This window comes from Bombus pascuorum, chromosome 11, assembly GCF_905332965.1.
Source record: "Bombus pascuorum chromosome 11, iyBomPasc1.1, whole genome shotgun sequence".
Lineage (NCBI taxonomy): Eukaryota > Metazoa > Arthropoda > Insecta > Hymenoptera > Apidae > Bombus > Bombus pascuorum.
In genome coordinates, this window is record NC_083498.1 from 7,426,356 (window position 1) to 7,448,815 (window position 22,460).

Sequence of the window (22,460 nt, forward strand, 5' to 3'; positions counted from 1 at the left end):
TTACCATAACTTTCATTGAAATTTTCGAATTTTTTAGAAATTCCTTTAGCGTGATACAAGGATGAAAGAGCATAGTTCTATGATATTTTGCGATAGTATGCCCGAGAGTCTATCTACATGTACCTATTATCCAGCGCGAAAGTACGTTGCCCCAACCTGACCTAAGCTTGCTCAAACGAGTCGTCGTAAAAGGCCATTAACGTCCGTCGTTTAATATTCGTCGCGGTGAATTGGTGCCATTTCGACACTAAACGAGTCTACTATAGCACGCCATCCCGCTATTCGGGAGACAAGGTCACGCGAATCCTCCAGACTGATTGACGAATTCGGGCGTTGCCCACCTTTTTCGTTAAAAATTTACTTTCGCTCGGAATTTTAATTAAAATGCTTTTAGAATTTCATGACGATAATATGTATTTTAATTTTCGATTAAAGAAATATTACCTTCTGATTTCTGATAATATTTCTACGGTCTAATGTTTTACGTTTTCATAATTACCATTTATAATCGGCTTGTTTCACAATGACATTTATTTTAATTCTAATGAAACATGAATTTTCGATTGATAATCACAAGAATTGTACAACTCTGTAATCCTATGATATGCATATAACGTTTCACGTTTTAATCTATTGTTTCCTACAATTAGCGTAGCGTCGAAGGAAAATTTTCCAAATTTTACAAAAAAAAAAAAAAATGGGAAAAATTTGAAAATTTTGTCAAAAAAGATGGTAAAGTTTGGTAAATTTTGCCGAAAAAATGGGAAAAATTGATTTTAGTATACATATGTATATATTTCTATATAATTATTAATTATTAACATATATATTTATAAATCTAGATTTAATAAATATAAAAATTTATATTTAAATATATATATTTAAGGCATAAGTTGACAAAATTAATTAATATACAATTGAACATTTAAATATAATAATTAACATAAAGTATTATTATGTTACAGAATGTAAACGATTCTCATAGAGATTGTCCCTGATTAAAGAAACAATCGACTAAAAGGAGGGACTCGAGTCGAAAGTTTGAGACGACTCGTTTGGAAATTAGAATGTAAATCGTTCGAGGAACGTGAGTAACCGGCATCTCTCTGTGAACACGCCGACTACATAGAATTTTGAATGACATTAGACATCAATGGGAAGTGTTACTACACCGCGTTTCTAATGTATTCCATTGTAAATTTCCAGACAATGACCCATTGTCGTTTGACACCATGACCATCTCAGGAAATATACCATGCTCGAGTATTATGAATAAATATTAATACAAGGTTAGAATAAATCATGGATATCAGAATGACAGGAATTGTATTAGTTGGTAAAAAGAAAAACTTTAAAAACAGAGGCAGAACAGAAGAAATTTTGACATTTTTATAAAGGAAATAATCAGAATATTAATAGGAGATATATTTGTCAATTTTAATACTTATATCGTTTACAATTAAGCTCACGATGAGGTAAGTATAACTAAATCCAACAGATTTTCTACTCAATGTATTTTATTATTTAAAGGATAATCCTGTGGAATTAATAACACGATACTTAACTGTGAAAATACCTATTTGTCGAATGGTTTTTTAAAAACGTTACTATTATTTAAGAGAAGTTTATAAGGATAGATAATTACATTTGAAGAATAAATACAAGCCCCAAGCATTCATTGATTACGAATAAATACAATTAATTACATACATGTTACAAATTAATTACAGATAATTAAGAAATTAATATAATTATATTTACAAATATAATATATTAACAAATATTTGAAGAATTCTGTAGTACTAATTGTAAATATAGAAAGCAAGAATTAAACACGTTAATAATTTTTTAAACATATTTTTTATATATCTTGTTAATATTAATACACCAAACTTTTAGAACTTTGAGTTCCGTATGAGAAATAAAAAAATCTGAAGATATTGTTTCGTAAGAAAAATAACAAATCGAATATTGACAGTAAATAATAACATGCTCTGTACGTACGTCGGTATTTCTGTAGTTTGTGAATGATTTAAAGGTATTTAAAACGATAATTTCTATGAGTAACACTGTGTCTTTGATTTACATACTGATTCATGCAAGTTAAATGCTTGACAACAATGGATTATCCTCTAGTTGAGGCAAACTGTTAGATAATGAAGCTAGAAAAGGAGGGTACATAATTCAATCACGTCTCTTTATGAATTAGGAGCACGCGTATAAACGTTGGTCAACTGAAAATTATCTTACGCTTAAAATTCCTAATAAACAGTCATGCATTGCATGGTAGGTACAACCTTTGTTAACAATAAATAATGAAGTAACCTATGAGTAAATACCACGATTATCTAAAAATATTTTTCTTCTTTGCTTCAAAGTAAAATTAAAAAAAAATTATGTAATTGAATAAAAGTATCAGAAAAAAATTAAAAAATTGGATAATATACATTACAGTTACAGAGTTAGGTATTGTTGGGAAATAATTGAAAAATACAGAGGAGAAGTAAACTTGAAACGGATCGATCAGATTTAATTACGAAGAGTGGAAATAATTAACGAAACGATCAGGCTAACACGGCGTTAATTATTATTCCTGTTGGAAGGTTTGCGATTAATCTAAAGGTTGTTCAAGCTTGATTAACTCTCTAGTTAGAAGCTAATAACGTGTCCAATTTATCCAATGGCGATGTATTAAACGATCCAATTAAACGATGCCCCATTAAAGAATCGACTGTAAACAATGCTTCTGCGAATTTAATGGAAACAAAACTGGGTAAACACATTTTTGACAAATGACAACAGAGACATTCGACGAACTGTTATCTACCTTTCGTGTCCATCCTCGCCAGAAGAAATAGTTTGAACAATTTCGATTTTGATATAAGTTTAATAGTTTCAATGGTATTAACTTGAGGGGATTTTAAATAAACACGTTGTTTCAGCCTAAAAATACAGAAACTTCGTTTTACTATCTCGAATAGAGTACTTTATCCACGATTTTTCAATTTCGTATCGATCTCTGGCAATTTGAAACTAGCGAGCAAATGGAACCGAAAAAGCAAGAACCAAACGGGGACAAAAATATTCTATACAATTTGCCTTTAATAATTCCGCACGTTTCTACGCGATGTAGAATGAAAGTCACAGATGAAAATGAAATTTTGTTTGAAAGTACGGTCGTTAAATTTCATTCCCAAAATCCCGGCCAATATACATAATTGAATATCATAAGGCGGGGGATTAAATTTGAAAAAAGTACAAAAAATGAAAGCTCAGTTTTTACGTGGTATTTCGCAACGATGGAATATTAAATGTATACAGAGTTTAAACAAAAGATTTGAACGCGATACGATGCAACACGCGTTCAGCAATAATCCAAGGCAACAAAGAAAAAACGAATAAAAAATTAACAATTTTAATCAAGAATTCGTGTCCGGTATATACTCGCAGGGGGAGGGGGAGGGGGAATACAAAATAGAATGAAACGATGCAAACGAAAAACGAATAAATTGCCAAATGACTACACGGTTCGATATTCACGCGTCATAGAGAAGAATTATCGAGCAGAATAACTTCGATACTCAATTTCCATGCAACAAAGTAAGGTAAATAAAGGGACGGAATATGAAAATTGTTCAAACACCGGTTACTATGTTCCGTTCGATGTTCAAATATAATAACAAGGAATAACTAAATTAGAGAAACAAGAAATAGTTTTCGTAGAAAAAATCAATGAAAAAGAACTATTCGTTTAAACACACGCCATCAACAGGCAGATCAAGTTTTGTTTCATTCTAAAAAAAAATGAATTATTTGTTTCCATAAGTCTGTTTATTGCAAATAAAACTGGCTCAATAAGCGATTTAATTTACTGACTAATTGTGTCGGAGGGAAATTCTAATTGTAGCTACTAATTATTATTTCGATAAATGATACAGTAAGACGACCTTTGAACTGCGTTTATGAGACTAAAATATGTATTTCATACTTTGGATAGAACTTTTCATTCATTTAATTCGAAGAAGGAATATTACAAGAATTTTACGAAAAGTACAAAATTTCAAAAGACGAAGAAACGATTAGAAACTTCACATATACTGAGATGTTGTAATCAAATTTAAATAAATAACAAATAATATTAATCTATTTAAATACGAAAAAAAAGAAACCGAAATAGCTATTACCATTAATTAATGACGAGTACATCTACGAAACGAAAATAATTATATACTGGAAACTATGAAAGTAATTACTATAATTCTCGACGTATAGACAAACAATGTTTAAGCAATGCAACAAATTTCCAAGACGATGAACTTTTGTATATCGAGTAACCTTCGTAATCGAAATTACCAGAAAGAAATTAAAAAGATGACAAATAAAAAAAATTATCATCAAAATGACGACAAGATGACACAACACAATCGAATACACAGACAGACTGCAAATGCAGGCAAACTTGTGGATGAATTTAATACGCCAACGAAAACAAGATTGCGGCTCGATCTCGAGATTACAGCAACCAGAAGAGATTTCTTTTTCTTCTTGGGCGCGGTTACGCAATGAGAATGTGTGGCGATACGATACGAATATTTATAAGCTGTCCGTTCTCTGTTACACCAAATGGCCGACATAACACGAACAACTCGCGTTTTCCACACGCGAAGACAGCGTCATTATCACCGGTGATATTTCACGCGGTGAGCCTAACACCCACAGGCCTTTTAAAGCGTTCTCGTTGCCGCCGGTTAAATTAAGGATTGGCCGGCAATTGGAAAACGCGACTCGATGTTGGTCGACGTCCTCTAAACCGATTTATGACGACCGTCGGGGCCCATTTCTCTCCGTTTCAATCGCTTTTCCTTTACCTCTTACATCCTGTAATTAACTTCTCCAATTATTCTTGGGGAGCTTCAATATTATAAGAAAAAAAAGAAATCCTTTCGTTTCTCCTTTCGAAACCTCTCTTTCGCTTTTTATCATTAGTATACTTATTACTGGAGATCTTTGGAACGAAAGAGAATTTCTCTAAGTATTACTAAGAAGCTTCGATTTTGTAAGGTAAAACGAATTTTTTAATCTCCATCCTCCTTCTTTTTATTATTATTATTAACACGCGGATCTTCCAAAAACTAAGATGATCATTAAAATTGCAGAGACTCCTAAAGTCGAAAACTTGCAGAAATTCTACTTCCAAAGGTAAAAAGTTGCAGAAATAACGTATCCGAAGCGGAAGAGTTACAGAATGGCAGAACCTCCCTGAAATATTTTATATTTCAATAAAAACGGTATATGAATACCTAATACAAAGCTTAAAATAAACAATTTTCTGAGAAATGGTTAATACCAGCCACATTTTTCCATAAACTCAAAACGTGGGAAACCGGAATATACAAGAGAAGCAAAGGAAGAATGCCTGAAAAAAAACATTGGAAACCGCCATAACACACGGTACCAGGGGTGAATGTGTGGTTCATCAGACCAATCCTCGTTTAAGCTAAGCTCACTAGTGAATATCAGCGAGGGAACATGGGTAGGAGGGTAGGTTGCATCGTTGTACAAACGTCGCCATGTGGCTTTCGCAGCCCCCTAACGAGCAAAAGTCCCCCCTAACGAGCCAAAGCATCCCCCGCCCCTTGAGAGCAGCCAGGGGCCTAACCCAGGGCTGTTTCACGACCGACGTGACTCACGAATTTTACGAATCGAATCGGAACCAAGGAACCGGGTCATTGTAATCTCCAGACCCGGTTTTGCTCTTCGACGAGACATTACTACGTTATGCTATTTATCACATAAATTCTAGGGAGACTCAAAAGCAAAAAAAAAAAAAAAAAAAAAAGGAACACCCTATACACGATTATGATGATGACGATAACAATAATAAATAACAATAATTGTTGTCATTTCTGTATTTAGAGGTAGGTTATTTTATTTTCTAGATAAATCTATCACACCATTCTGAGCTGAAAAACCTTTATTGCACTTTTTTACATGAACTAGGGATAAAAACAAAAGAACATCTTAAACCTATCGATTAAATCTATTGATTGTATCTAGAACTATATTCTAGTTACTATTTATTGTAACTAGCGCATCTGCATATGGCGAGCGCGAACTCACGTTGTCATTTTCAACGTTGTCATTTTTCAACAATAATAATAATAATAGCAACAACAACAACAACAACAACAACAATAATAATAATAACAATACCACACTGTGGTGCACACAGTAATTTTCACAGGAAAATTACTCATCCCGACGACACAAGCAGAAATAAATTTGTACATGTGAAATTAAAAAATTAATCTACGTACCACGTACCCTTGTGGCAAATTGTCCACAGCAAGCTTACATATTAATGGGGAAAAAGGAGACGTTACGTGTTTGCAGAAATATTTTCTATTCCATTCAATCCATGGTATTACGTATAGACACTATAGTATTGTTTTTTTTAATAGTTAGTTAATTAAAATATGGTATGATGGTGCATGGAATGATGGTAGGAATGTATTATATGTATGGAGTATTGTAATATCTATAATTAATTAGAAATAGTATGGATATAGTAATAATGGTGTTATACTGTGTCCGTAAAAGATTATGTCTGTAATTAATTGATAATAATGAGGATACACTGTATCCATGAAGTGGTGAGAACGAATTATGTTTGAAGAATATTATAGTGATGTTTGAAGAATATATATTATAGAATGTAATAGTTAATTAGAAATATTATGGACACATTATGATATTTATGTAATATTCATTGCATTAACTAGAGATTTTATCGATACAGTAATAGTGATACTGCTTTCTATGGGATATTATAGTATCTATTAGGTTGTCCGGAAAATGTCTTTCTTTCGCAAACGTGTCTTTTACAACAATGAACCTTCATACAAACGTGAAACCAAGATCGTACGTAATTCAACAAAATAATATAAAACAAAAAAAAACGTTGTGCGTCTATTATTTCCTCATAAAACGAAAGAAACTTTTCGGACAACCTAATACAATTGATCAAAAATATATTTGATAGTAATTTTTATGCAACTTGTTCGATGATTTGATTCGATATAAGATCGAAATGAAGCGGAACGAAAATACGATGGAGCATGAAAACAATTCGTATCTGATAATTTGACTAAAAAAACTGACTGAAATAACCAAAGGTGGCTCTAGGGTCCGTTTTCTGCATCAGCCGATCTCGAATGCCGACGCGGTAGGACAATACCTGGCAGGACAATGGAAAATGACCGAGGCGAGGGCTTTTAGGGCTTCTTGCCGTCACATCTCACCCGTACAATGTACATCGATTGCATTATACGCTCGATCATCGATCAACGACCCTGATATATTCCTTGTTTAGTCACGTTTTACAAGGTTAATTCATGGAGAAGGACCTAGTGTGACATCCTTAGAGGCTGGAAGATTTGATGGTTGGATGTCGTGCGAATGAACAAAAATAGCAGTAACTGTTGATTCATATTCAAAATATTACAATTATGGTTGTACCAACTTCAATTTTCTACGTCAAACAATCCAATCTCGCACTGTTCAATTTCCATAATACTTCATAATCTCGTTACAGCAACATTTTAGCGATCACAACACACGTTTATTCCAAACACCAATATTCCCCTTCAAAGTTTCAAAGAGAACTCTCCTAACGACATAATCCTTTGATTATTCTAAAGAACATCAACCTTCTAAGGATCAGATAAGATTACAATCGACTAACATGTGGCTATTACTAAAGTTGCAAGCGCGCAGAGCAAGAAAAAGAGAGAGAGAGACGGACAGAGCAGCGTAAAGTTTACCATGAAATAACGATAGCTCAGGGAAATCTGATTCGTTGGTCGTCGATGTAACAGCGTGAACCATCGATGGGATTTCGTTGTGGACCAAGTTCGACTGGATCTTGCTGAACAGTGAGCGTACAAGTGCTACAGGTTACGGCCTTGCGAAATGGCCAACGAACGGAAGGGGCATCGTTCTTCCGTGTCCATTTCCAACATCCCTTCCGGCTCGATTTCTATGTTTCTTTCGCGTAAAAACTACTTCAGGTTCGAATAAAAGCATTCAAGCTTTACGATATGAGGGAATTTTTGCGCTACGTATGTTTTTCTTTTGTTTTGTTACCTTTAGGCCTTTTGTGAAAAGGATTAAATAACAGACCATGTTCACCGAAATATCATTTTCTTTTTTGGTATAAATTTCTAAATAATATTATTTAAATATAATCTTCTACTAAATAATATGCCTTATTGCAAATATAATATGTTGCTAAATACTGTTATTCTTTCTTATTATCAATAACGATATTTATGTTATTTGAAATATTAGTAAAGGATTAAATAATGTAAAACGCTTGATATGTTATCAATCGGAAGATGAAACGCTTTCGTATTAAGTATTTTATGGAGTAATGTATCTACTTTACCTAACACTGGCAATTTGTATAACTTTAAATCGAAAAAAGAAATTGTCTACTTAAAAGCACAAAACCTATAGAATATTAACGAATAGAGAAGTTCACGACCTTCCAGTTCACTGACCTGACTACTTCGATATACTCTGCGGGCCATTTTCATGAAAAAGTTATCTTCAACGATAAAAACCACCTACGTATGCTTAACGTACACCGAAGTTCTACAACAATTCTTAACGAACTAACATAAAATAAACGTAAACATTCTACTTACAGCGAAATCCATGTCTAAATTTTTCCTAACATATGCTTAAAGCGGTTCACAGGAACAGCTTGAACCAACCTAACTGCGTGTCATATAACGTATCTAATTTCAATGTTTTTAAAGCAATATCGAATAAATTACACACGACGATAAGAAAAAATAAAAAGAATGCTTATTCTCCTTTCGAAGAATTATAAACGAAGCAAATTTAAACTAAGCTATGTATCATGTAACGTGTCTAAATTTAGTATTAAATATCGAAACGAATTATTCATGAATTATTTATTATTAGAATAATAAAAATAGCGTTTACGCGTAAATTTTTACTTCGAAAAATTATGGATGAAGCAAACAAATCGAACATATCGGCGGATTTATCGGCACCAACGAGATTTTCAGTCCGTAACGCATTGCTTCCGTACAATGCAGTAATACCTTTAAGTAATAATACACGTAACGTTGCGTAAATAAAGGGCTTTATTAATTTCAGCGAATTGTAGGAGCGCATGTGTGCGTGGATCTGATTCAAACGAGTCACAAGAGCAAAAGGGTCGAAACTTTCGTTTGGACGATGACTGGGGAACCAACCAGGGGCTTTTCATTGTTTACACGCAATAATTAACTAAAATGAATTCAATTAATACCCGCGTTCGCGCCCCGTCGTAAATCAACACATGTGTACCGTCATCAATTTTTCCATCGAAGATACATTCATTTCGTCCTCGGCCCCGTTTGCAATTAAGGACCATGAACAAATATGGCGAGTTCATTTTTATTGATTTCTTATTTTTACGTCATTTAATAATCAAAATGAGGCACGTTTGTTTTATATGAAATATTGTATTTACAGAATACAGAACAAGATTATCAGTGTTGTAAGATCAAGTTTAGTTGAGAGAAAACGCTTGAAAAGAATTTTTAAATCGAAGATCGCAAGAGGAAGGCATGCTAAGCATATTTTTGTTCATTTTCTAATTCTGATATTATCTTATCATCGAACAAGATGATTTTAATAGAACATAATCGAAAACCAATACCTCTTACGTCTAACGATGTCTGTCTTAATTAAGTCTATTGTGTGTCTATCAAGACATTCTTATTAATTTAGAGATTAATGAGAAAAATATAGAGAGATGTCTTATTAAAAGTAGGCAGTATAAATTTTAAAGACCAAGTATATATTTATATATAACAGTATAATTATTGACAAACAATATTTTAATATCCCAATATTTCATAGCGAGTAATAAATATTTCCAAAACATTAAAGAGTATGACAAAAATATGCTTAAATTCAAAATGGAATAAAAACTACTCTACTGTAATATTATGTGTGTGGCCGACAATATACTGAATTTAAAAAAATGTAGAAGACCTAAGTTACCATGTTCTTCTCCTATAATCCTTAATCACCTTTTTTATAAAAGACAGAGGTATGGTGTCACGTTTTAGCTATCAATTATCCATTCATTAGGAATATATTTGTTCGATGAGAAATCTCAATGAAACATACGCGTAATTTTTTGGATATTTTTCAACCGTCGATAGATTCGTCGAAGGGCTTCGTTCACCACGGCACCAACGTTTACAGTCGCCCGAACGATAGTCTTTGCGAAAAGCAAGCAAAAAAGAAAAAATAATGTATACAGGCCTGATGGTGTTAGCAAAGTTTCGAATTACTCGTCAACATCGAACAGAATATTTCTGGTCTCACGTTTTTGCGCCTCGTGGTCCGATACCTCACCCACCGTGCGAGACGAGAGCATAAACAACGGTCCCGACCGATGATGGTGCGAGAGAAAAAAAATATCGTATGGTTGCTCACGGAAGTATTTGAACACTTACCATAGGAAATTCTTATATATCGTATATTATGTGGAATATACCTATATAATAAGTAGATTGTGGGTTTTAGTGCAAATTTATATTTTTGTGAATATAATTAAAAAAAGTAAAACCTTGATGGAAAATTGGTTTAGCTACTAGCTAAATTAATTATTATTAGCTAATTAGTTTAGCTAGCTAGCAAGTATTATAGAAAGCACTTTGAACGTTTCATATATCTTTTCACATTACATAAGTGAATTTTGTGCAATTTCGCGCTATCAAATTGTATAATTTTTATTTTTATTATAATTTTTATAATAAATTTTATTTATAATAAATATATAATCTAGTAGTGAGACACGGTTGTCATTATATTGGTAAAATTTTAATCCAGTCTGGAAATACATACAGTGAGAGACAAAAGTATTCGCACAGTTGGGATGTAGAAATAAAAGGATCAATATTTCCTATATCATTAAATACATGTTGCCACGCATTATTTGAAAACATTAATAATAACGTCAATATTTCTGTACATTTATTACACAATTATATTATTTACATAAACGTCTGTTATAACATATAATTACAGTGTATATTTATTATTTGTATAAATATTTGAATGTATTTAATAGTATAGAAAATATTATTCCTTTTTATTTCTACATTTCAACTGTACGAATATTTTTTGTCTTTAGCTGTATACAGAAGCTCTGCAAACATATATTTAATCAAAATTAATGCACAACAAAAATAATCATCTTAAACGTATAATGAGTGTTAAAAACAATCCCACTTAGTACCAAGATTTATTAATATAATGGATAATTGATTGTTTAAACACTTCCGACATCTCTGCAAAATATATACTTGTATTGAATTTCTCATAATTTCTATATATATTCAAATTCGTTTAATATTTGATGTTTTATTTTCAAATTTGTTTAAACGCTAAATGATGATCATTATAGTACTGATAAATTTCAAAATGTTTCATATAACGCACATACCTAAAGTATTTATAAAAAAGTTCCTACAAGTGTTCGCATACTTTCATAGCCACTATAATGATCGACCATGTACGAGTGTGTAGAAGAATTCCTGTCCTATCCTGTCGTAACGTAAGCTATCGAAGAGAACGAGACACCTCGCCACCCGTGATACAGTAAAAGTTTCGAAATAATAGATTCGCAGCACGCACTGCGTAGGGGCGTGTAATATCCCGTGATTTACCATATTATGTAATTACGCCAGGTAAAAATGCCTTGTAAGGCACCGCGCCTTCCGAGAACTAATTTAGAACGAACTATTAACGTTAACACTCGTACCACCCATCTTGGGTCTTTTCGAATCCCAAAATCAATTTTTTATCGATTTATTTCCTGTTTTTGCTATTTTTGTTTTTTCCTCTTTTGCTGTTTTTAATTTGTTAGAAAACTAAAGATGGTATTCGACGAAATTATTATATGGATGTGTGTTGTATTCATATAATTGTAAACTATGTATATATATAGTAATTAAAATAATATTTTTAAAAAAGATGTATTTTGCTTTTTTCTTATATTCTAATCACCAATTAACTAATACAAAACACGAACTTTCTACGAAAGAGCTAAAAACGAATGAAAAATGACCGATATTGATAATATTATGTAGCAACATTGTATTTCAAAATGTCACTAACTAAACGATAAACGTATCTATTTTCGATAAAGCTATTCCCAATTTTAGGACGCTACTATGTCTCTTGTTCATAAAGATCAGAAAATACGTGTCTCTACTGTTAATACCTAAATAACAAAAATTATTTTCTAAAATCTAAAAAACATTTAGTTCTGCAAGGGTTAACATATTGGAAACAGATACTAAGCAAGTCACTAGTATGCAATGGACCTATAAATGAGCAATTTGCTTCGACTATAAATAAAAAAGTATCACTTGCAGATACCTACGGAAATTCGAGTATTATCCTCGAAATTTTATACTTTAATCATGCTCGTTTTACGAAGCAAACCAAGCTTCTAATAATTTAATAGAATGTTCTATGTGAAATTGAAACGAGAAAGCACGCATATAATGGTAACCAGACTGCGGAAGTTTATGCAAATTTATAGTTTTATCAACATGATGTAAAAAATGAAATCTAAATGAAGATTTGTTTCACCTACTAAATATTATAATATGTGCATCACTCTGGAAATTTTATATATTTTTCATATTAAATGCATTCTGGAAATTTTTCTATTTTCAAATATTCCCTAATTGCATAAACATGCGTAGCCTATTATAACAATTTGTTCATATTTTGCACAAATTTGAGATACTCTTTAACATTATAAGAGTACAATTGGATCGACAATGACAAGTTTAAATCGTTTTAGTATCGGAGCAAAACCGAGTTTTGTCCACACGAGCACGCCACGACGAAACGAGTAAACAAATTCGTGCAATTGGTAATGGAGCGTAAACAACCGCTGCCTGAGTCGCGTCGTGCGGCGTCTGTTTAGGATTTGAACGTACACAAACTGGAGGATACATGTCATGTAAGAACGCGACACATCGATTATATGACGCATTCAAGTACATATTCAGATTAGAAATTCCATAAGTGGAAGTATTTCTAAGAAACAGACGCGTTCTATGAAAACACAAGACAAACACAAATGTAAAGGACGGAGGCGCAGCATGTTTCTTTTTAAAACTAGTTGTACGTTCAACGTACGTACAACAAACGTTCAACGAATTTGCTAGATTTATTTTATTTTATTTCATTGTATTAGCGGTATAATCAAAATACAATGTTATGAAATAATTTGCTGGCTTAGGTACTGTCTACAGCACCACTTATAACGTGCTAAGAACTCAGATAAAATATTCTTTTAAAATAAATGTTGTCGAGTGATGACAAAATACGTAGGAAAAGGGGATCGAACGATCGTCGAAGGAGTGACAGAAGGGAGAAACAAGGCTACGAAAGCAAGTACTCACCTCGGTAGCGGCGTTGCATCCCGCGAGAATGACGGCCGTACTGATCAGGATCCAGTATATCCTCGGTTGCATCTTTCCCTTTGTAATTGCCGCTGGGCCCGTTCAAGAGCCCCCTAACCGATCACCGCGTCGGTTCTACGAAACCAAACGAAAAAAATTACGCGTACGTCCCAGCCAGGAAGAAACCACCAAAAATCCACCGGAGCAACAACGCGACACACACCACACTGATCGATGAACCGCGAGACACTGAGGGCGCGTCGATCGGTCACTTCCACCGCTGAGCTGCCGCCATTTTGAAATGAACGCGAGCGCGGCCTTGTGGTTGATATTGGAAGTCTCCCTTCGGCGATTTTACGACGATGCGCGAAGTATTTGAATTTTAAACCAGTTTAAATTCGTTTGTAGACACTAAGTAGGAGTTTTAATAGAGGAAAAATAAAATGTGCAGTGTTAGGTAAGTTGATTAGTGTTTAAATGTTATGTTATCTAATAAATTCGTATTTTTATATAGGATATGATATTTAGTCAATGATGTGTGTAATCTTTTTCTCGATATGTAAGGCTGAAAATCATAATGGTGTCAGCCATTGATAGTTATCAAAAAATATGTTCTCTGTTTATCATTATAAGAAGTGTATTGCTTTTCAATTTATTGTTTAATTACGAAACTAACGAAATGACACTTTTAAGAATTAAAGTTACTCAAGTAAATCCAAATTGCAAAAATATTGACTTACACTATTATAATTTTTAACCCGCCATATTGTTCTTTGCAAGTGAGGTGAGTTAGCTTTTTGTTCTTTTATTGAAAAGTTTCGATATGTGTCTTTATATTCTTTCAATTACTTAATGGTTACTCGAATACTATTCGAATTCGTATTACTTTATCATATGTTCGTTCACTGCGTTTAATATACATAACATTTTTATAATACAACACTAAAAGCTAAACAAACTTATTACTCAACTTAATACTTAATAATAAAAAGATGGTAAAAATTTGATCTCTAACCTTTTTTCGTTCCTCGTGTTTAGCTAAACTGGCATAAGGAGTAAAGAATAATGATGGAGATGAAAAAATAATGAGTGGGAAAATTGCAGCAAAACGCCATAATGGTGAGTTCCATCTTTAAACGAGTTCATATTCGTTTCACACAGTGGTAATAATTCATAAAATAAAGATTTAAGAAATAACTACCGTATTTGTCAACCAACCATTTTCTAATCATAAGATATAAAAATTTAAGCCTGCATTAAACTTTCTTGCTTCTTGAATATGTATTTTCAACTTTAATAGGTAGCATTAGCAACTAATTACAATGTGTTTTACATTTTCGGAGAGAACTATCACAATAAAGTTATTTTTTATCGCTAGCCGATAAATCTTTCTCAAGACCTTTTAAAAATCGAAGATTTTCATTGATGGTACGATTATATTCTTCAATTTTATTACGCATTGATGTCACCTCGTCTTGCATGCATTTCACTTCCTCTTGCATTTTTTGTTTTAACATTTCTAACAATTCTTTATCCTGGGAAGTAAGCAAACAAACGTTTCTTCACCGTAATTACTTTATATACTGAAAATTATTACCTGTCTGTAATAATATTCAGCTTCGTATGCAATATCGTTGTTCGAAGTTTTGTTTTTATTAGAATCACTGTACCTCCTTGTGAAATATCTGGAACTATTAAAACTATCGTATGATTCCGAAAAAATTAATATAACCAATAAAAATAATCGAGGGTTTAATAATATACAAAATTTTTAAATGTCAAACTTACCAACTTTCAGGCGATAATCTTTGTAAAATATATCGAAACATTGTCTTCAATAATTTTTAATATAATCAATTTCCCGAAAAAAAATTCTTTCATAAATTGAAACAGAAATTTTGCGACTTTCTGTCACGAACAATGAAACATTTGAATGCAAACGTTATCGAAATATGATCGATATAATCTTATTGATATTAATTTCTCTCAAAACATATAAATAAGAGCTTTTGCATAAGTACAAGAAAATAATTATTAGTTTACAACTTTTATTCAATATATATATATGTATATATTATTCTATATTATATTTGTGTATAATATTAAAAAAATGTACTGACATAAATGTCTACTATAATTGCTATTAGTAATAATATAATAGTTACATCATTAGAAAGAGCAACATAATTTTTAGAAAGTATGCAGATATATTGATGTAAGATGAATTAGTTTATTTATCATCCATATCTGTGATTCTTTTTTTGTGACGGTTTATGGCTTCTTGATGGCGTTTGATTTGTTCCTCATGAAAAGAGATCTCATCATGAAGGTCTTCTTTCAGCTTTTGAATTTGTTGCTTTTGCTAGAACCAAAATATTGATATTTCTAAGCAAATCATTATAGATTATGATATATAGAATATATTATGATATATATATATAGAAAATATAATGGAATTAAATCTTCTAACAACCTTATGAACACCATAAGAATTCTATTAGTGCAGAGAAATAGGAGTAACTAACCAGATTATAGAAATATTGATCTTCGTGAGCTGCTTCCATTTTTCCAAAAGCTCCACCAGCATCACGGATGCTTCCACCACCGCCACCTCCTTTACCAGCTCCAGATCCACGTTCACCAATCATTTTTACTTGGCTGCAATAATTGAAAGATTAAATCTAATTAGTCTCCTAATGATTGATAGTGCCAAGAAAAGCTATGACATAGCAGCAAGTGTTAAAAATACACATTGTCCATTTATATCATCAATACAAATAAACAGTTGAATAAAGAACATCGACTCAGACCATTCTACGCTTCAATCACAAATACTATAAATAAAAATAAATACAGAACAATGAAAACAATATTACAAAAATATTATAAACGATTTTTTATAAGAACACAATCTCTTACAGACTATTACATAAGTTAAGCACATATACCAGAAAGTCAATAATTCTCTACAAGTTTGTATAGTTTGCAAAAAATATATATCTTAAATAACTAAACGAATGATCTATTTCGATTATTGCAGATATATTTAAAAAAAGAATAAAAATGCAACGTACGTTGCCTTTAACTACGTTGTGTGCAAATACTACAAAAAAGCCGGGGTTTATTTAAGCTACGCAGAGAAAGAAAATCTATATAATTAACATTAACCATCCCTATGGAAAACATTCTTTTGTACCTCAATGAAGCCATATTTCGAGAAAACGTAGTAATAATTCGTTGCATTGTTCTCTGTGAAAATTTCAAAGTCTAGCAAGTGGTGAAGATTCTACTAGAAACCATACACTACTGCGAAGTGGAACACCACGTCGTGCTGATTCGGTAGAATTTCCGCGAGATGGCTGTCGTGACTCTTATTTGGCGGCAATATTAATTCAATTTTTCCATAGAATTAAGTAATTTATCTATTTTATCATAATCGCCAACGTAAAAATACAAATTGCCGATGCAGGCGATAGATGTATAAACATTATAATATATTAGTAATTATAGTACTATATTAGCTGTAATATTCAACGACTTGATTCTCGATCAACTGCCTTTTGATCTCCGAAACATTTAACTCGTTAACCGCTGTCTGTTTTTGTAATTCCGCCCATTCTAATTCGATATTCAATGTCCTCTGCCTAAACTCATGTTCCTTCCGAGCTATCTCAGACATCGACGTCGTCCTCTGAACAGATTCATCCTGATCACCATCAACCCTATCGTTTGTTTTCTTCACGCTCGAAGAGAGCACATCTTCTGTTCGAAAACAGACGAAATCACACTAAATTAATCCCCTTCTTTCTGTTTGCCTTACGTATAATGAAATGCCAATAACATTTCCTATACAACATTCTCCATTTTTCAAAATATATTCGCAATACTTCAAATTTCCCGTTGTTCTTTTACTTTTTAAGAAAAGTTATATTACATAAACTGTTACGAAATGTTTATCAATTTATAAATTTCGTTATGTAAGTGCACAATTAATGTTCAATTCTCGAGAAACGAATGACTTACTTCCATAAGATATTGAATTTTAACTGATCTTAAGAGCTACATTATTCTCTTAAACTTTGTTCTATCGATAGTTTAGTTGTCTTTTAAAATTTAATTTGAATTTTGGATCGATACATCTAAGTTTTGATACTTCAACGATATCATTGTGGGCCATGGTATCTATGAGGTCGATCCTCTGTTCCGCTAAATCGACAGGTTCGTCCTCAGAAATTTGTGATCGCTTACTCTGCGGAACGTTCGATTCCTTCTTGAAAACATTGTCTTGGTTGCTGCCAATCTACGTGTCGCATTCGTTATCAACCACCTTAATTTCGTTCACCATTGTTATCTCTGGTGTCGGCAAGTTGTCTAAGAACATCAGCAACCTATCGTTTTGTGACGTGTATTCGATGGAACGATTCATATGCTCTTCGCTTTCCCTCGCTTTTTCCATTACTTCCCATATGTCTACGAACAGGATCGATGGACAATTTTTGTCTGATCCTCTAAGACCCAGAGTCTTCAACTAACTTGGATTGTCATTTGTTATTTTTGTGGAGAAATGTTTATTGTGTGGGACATGGTAGATGCTTTGAGGTATCTAAATATTTACGTGTTTTATATGAAAATGGCAAACAAATCTTTATCTCTTTCTCTCGTGTGTGCTCGTAATAATGCAGATTAACGCATTTTAAAATAAGAAAGTTGTATCTTTCAGTGTAAATAATAGTTCAGTATAGATAAAGTTAGGTTATGTGTCACAGTTGCGTGTTAGTTCGATGTGAGAGTTGGTGGAAAAGACATTCGTTTTTGTGTTTGTATAAGAGCACGCAATATTCTTTAACTAAATTCGAATTTTATTTTTATAATCGTCGTGAGAAGATGAAATTATAATTTTAAAAGGCTAGAAATCTTTGAATATGATCTTTGTATCAAAGACACACATACATAGAATATAATCTCTGATTCAACAAAGCTAATTTAGACTTAAATCTTATTTTGCTCTAAAATGGAGATACGTATCTATATTACATATACGCGTGAATTTAAATACAAATGAAATAGATTTTCACTTGAAACCCTCCAATTAGTATTCGTATTCGTCTTTCACACGCTCGATCGATCGTCATCGTTTCTAATGAAACCCATAAAACAAGTAAAACTCCACGAACGACTAACCGTCTTAGCAAACTTGTATATCTCAATTCTGGTCTGTTCTTTCATTCTCCTCCTATCATTCTAGTGATATCTCTATCAGTGAAGAATCTTCCACGGAAAGCGGAGTGCATCGTTGCCAAGTAAAAGTTTTCATGGCGGAGGCCGCGGTGTCGTTCTTCTTATTCTCGATCGCATTTATTCTCTTACGCCTTGATCAATGAAAACAAAACGTCTGTTTCTTCCGAGGACCAGTTTTGTGTCGTCTCTCGTCTCTTCAAACACACAGTGGTCGAATTCGAACACATCGTCTGATTTTGACTTTATAACTGGTGTCGAAGTTTCTAATGGAAATTGATTGCTCGTTTAGTAGGCGACTTAATGAATCTCAACCGAATTCCACGATAGAGAAACGCACGCCTGTCAACTCACGTCGCAATTAGGTGACGTTTCGCTCGTTCACTTGTTTAAACTCTGGTTTAACACAGTCAGTTGTTTTACTCACGTCTACGCGAATATTATGTAAAGAGTGATTGCCACGCGCCAAGTTCTTTTTTATTTGTAGCGATTCTTTCGATCATCAGATTCCATCGGTGCGTTTCTTCATTTTTTGGAAACCTTTTCAATAACTACGTTTTATCGATTTTATAGATTTTATTAGCCTTATATGTTTTTCTTTTTTAGCATTTAGGACATATTTTTCGGGCGTCATTGACATCACCTACACAGATTTCAACGACATTGTTTCTCGATAATGATAACAGTTTTGGTAATTTGTAAACGGACAAGTGTTAGATTTTAATATTTTATCTTTTCTATTTATTTATTTTTTATTTTTCATTTCTTTCTATAGTTTGTATGTATATGTTCATGTCAAGGGAATAATATTTTCGGTAATTTGTGAAGTGTTCATATTTTATCTTTCGTGTTTATCCAGAATTGGATGCTCATTTCATGGTTGGGTTAATTAATTTGTTATCACTAATTTTACACTAATTTATTTCCAATAAAAATCTATATTCCGCATAAGTAAATTCTATCTGCTCAAGAATATAATCGGAAAAAGGACGTGGATCAAAATAAGCTAATAAACATTCTTTCGAGCAAAACAGTCCTAATAAATCGAGTTTCATCGCATTATAGACTTCCAAATATCCAATAAACGCGAATATAGTGGCCAAATATCATGGATCCAAAAGAAGCTAAACTATTCCACATTACGAAACTTAACATTCGAAAAGTCTAATAAATTATTCGAATATCAACCCCTTGGTAGATCGTAAACGAAACCAAAATAACCCACAAAGATCGTTACAACCAACCAACCTGTAAATCACGCTACAGAATCCGCAATCTTCAAAGATTTTCTCTTTCAACCCCCAATCCACGATTTGTGCGATTGGAAGATTTACGACGCGCTGCGTCGTAAAAAAAAAAAAAAAAAAAAAAATGCCTAAAAATGAAAAAATTCCTACGATTAAATTCTCTTAGGGGAGCTTGAAATCTTAAAAAATTGTCTTTTTCAACCCCCTTTTTCAATACGATTTCGGGAGCCGTTAAAACAGGGCAAATGACATAACAAACGAATTATCGCCTAAGAAATTATGATCAAATATGCTTAAATATGATTAAAAACTAAAAGAATTAATGATTAAATTCGCGTTCGTGGAATTACCCGACACAGTTGTACGTTCAGTTAAATCGGAACTAAGGGATGACTAAACGTCGACCATTTTGGCACGGTACTAGCTAGGCGCTCGATATTAACAAATCCTCGATTCCCAGCCAGGGTGAAAGCGGCGAGCGAGAAACAGAGACCGAGACGAGGTGAGCCAGGAACGAATAGCGGACGGATAGAAAGGGCAAGGGAGATGGGGATGATAGAGGGTGAAAGGGAGTTCCGCGCAACGCAAACATTGTTTCGTTTCATTTCGCGATCCGTCGCGGAATCATATTGCGCCGATTCCAATACTTCCATCGTTTTATTGCGATTGCGGTCATTCCTCTGCCGATTTTGAACTTCATTTGCGTTTCTGCTCTGTCGTTTTTCGATCGCGCGATCATTGTTTCCATCGATCCTCGCGGTCCATGCTGTTCTTCTTGCTTCGTTTTAAGGAAGAGGGCGGAAGAATTGGTGAGAAAGGTTTGGAAAAGTTGGTTCGTAGATTCGATCAGGTCTTGGGATCTAAGTCTGGTTTCTTTTGTTTTCTCTCTTAAAGAAAAATGTGAGAGGAAGAATAGTTGCAAGAGATTGATTTGTAATTTCGGTAGATTCTTGCAATCCGGGCTATTACTTTCGTTCACTTCTTTTCAAGAATGTCTTCTTACAGAGAATTTAACAAGCTTCATTAAGAGAAGGACGAAAGAAAGGCCGAAGATAATTTTGAGAAGATTCATATTTTTTCGCTGATTCTTGGAATCCAGCGTGTTACTTTTGTTTTTGTCTTTTTGTGTTTTAGAGGAAAGAGCGAGAAAAAGGGTTGTGCTTAGTAACAGTGGTTACTGCATGATTGTTGCAGATTTATAGAGATATTTAAGTCATGAAAACGATAAATTACTGAGCATGCAAGAACAAGAAACTGAAAGGGTTGATTTATAATTTCGATCGATCTTTACAATTGATGGTGTTACTTCTGCTTCTCCTTTTTTAAAGAGAAATCCGAGAGAAGTTTGAAAGGGTTGATTTATAGTTTGAAATTTTATAATTATTCTTATTGTGTGGGACAGAGTTATGAGCGAAGAGATTGATATTTATACGATATTATTTGAAGGTAGCATGACTAATTTACAAAAATTTTGAACGTATAGGAATAATCAAATACTAGGGAAGATAGAAAAACAAGACACACTGCGAATGATCATATTACGAAGGATAAAAAAAAGCATTGCAGAATTATTAAGTAGAAGAATCGATTCATTTGTTTCTTCTCTCGTTAACTATTCACGACTGACGTGTGCAATTCGCGATATCTTTGACATTCGATATCATAAAACCAAATAGCACTCAAAACTGTTAATCACGCGGACGTTAACAGACGTTTTCACAGACAGGACGCTTTTTTCCCATGACAGTATTTTATTTGAAATATTTTTTATTACTACACAGATACATACATACAGGAAGTTGAAACATTAGTTTATGCACGTGTATGTTTCATATTTTCATTCTTTTTTATTCCATACATAAAATCGTTTATAAAAGTTTCTTCTTTTATTAGGAAATTTGTATTTCGGAAATGAAATGTGAAATAACATTTCAAATTTCTCAATTTTGTCATTGTTTAATTTACATGATTATTTTTCAACCCTTTAAGAAAAAAACGACTTATTTTCATTTTATTTTCGTATTCATTACGAAGAAATAACAGAAATAATCGTACATCCTGAAGAAAATTCCACAGCAGAGTGTCGATAATTATAAATTTCAAAATGAATTTAAAGAAAATATAATATTTGTAAAATCTGAATTTTTCAATTTTCAATATATGAATTTGATCAGCGTAGCTTGCAAGCAGATCAAATATGTGCATGCTAGTCGAATGCACAAATGGGAGGGCTCTTACCAACTAAAAATTGAAACGTTTATCAGATATTGAATCAATACTCGTCCAACAGATTGCTTCATTAAACCGTTCTGTGTATTTTAACATTTCTGCAAACTTTTCTCTTTTTAGATACACATGTAAATATGTAAACAACATGTCGGGTTCATATGTATAAATAAACAAACTGTAACGTGGCTTCATTAAATATACAACCCTATGCATCAATTCCTCATTTTCAGACTTG

General features: G+C 32.8%; 3 protein-coding genes and 1 pseudogene across 3 annotated transcripts in view; all 4 read right to left on the bottom strand.

Annotated features, from left to right (window-relative positions):
• Positions 1-13,774, bottom strand: part of LOC132912184 (syndecan) — a 236,918-nt gene extending 223,144 nt beyond the window's left edge. The window contains exon 1 of the mRNA XM_060969378.1: positions 13,515-13,774. Coding sequence (XP_060825361.1) covers positions 13,515-13,586 — 72 coding nt within the window. The 5' untranslated portion in view covers positions 13,587-13,774. The remainder of the gene's footprint in view (positions 1-13,514) is intronic.
• A 945-nt stretch (positions 13,775-14,719) lies between these two features.
• On the bottom strand, positions 14,720-15,435 carry LOC132912189 (uncharacterized). Its single transcript, XM_060969385.1, has 3 exons — positions 15,303-15,435; positions 15,112-15,205; positions 14,720-15,049 (listed from the first exon to the last, which is right to left on the bottom strand). The coding sequence occupies exons 1-3, from the start codon at positions 15,341-15,343 to the stop codon at positions 14,876-14,878; spliced, it is 309 nt and encodes a 102-aa protein (XP_060825368.1). The 5' UTR covers positions 15,344-15,435; the 3' UTR covers positions 14,720-14,875.
• A 110-nt stretch (positions 15,436-15,545) lies between these two features.
• Positions 15,546-16,865, bottom strand: LOC132912188 (ATPase inhibitor mai-2, mitochondrial). Its single transcript, XM_060969384.1, has 3 exons — positions 16,711-16,865; positions 16,040-16,172; positions 15,546-15,876 (listed from the first exon to the last, which is right to left on the bottom strand). Exons 1-3 carry the CDS (start codon positions 16,755-16,757, stop codon positions 15,745-15,747), a joined length of 312 nt encoding a protein of 103 aa, XP_060825367.1. The 5' UTR covers positions 16,758-16,865; the 3' UTR covers positions 15,546-15,744.
• A 91-nt stretch (positions 16,866-16,956) lies between these two features.
• LOC132912067 (uncharacterized) lies at positions 16,957-19,317 on the bottom strand (annotated as a pseudogene).
• Between the last annotated feature and the right edge of the window lie 3,143 nt (positions 19,318-22,460).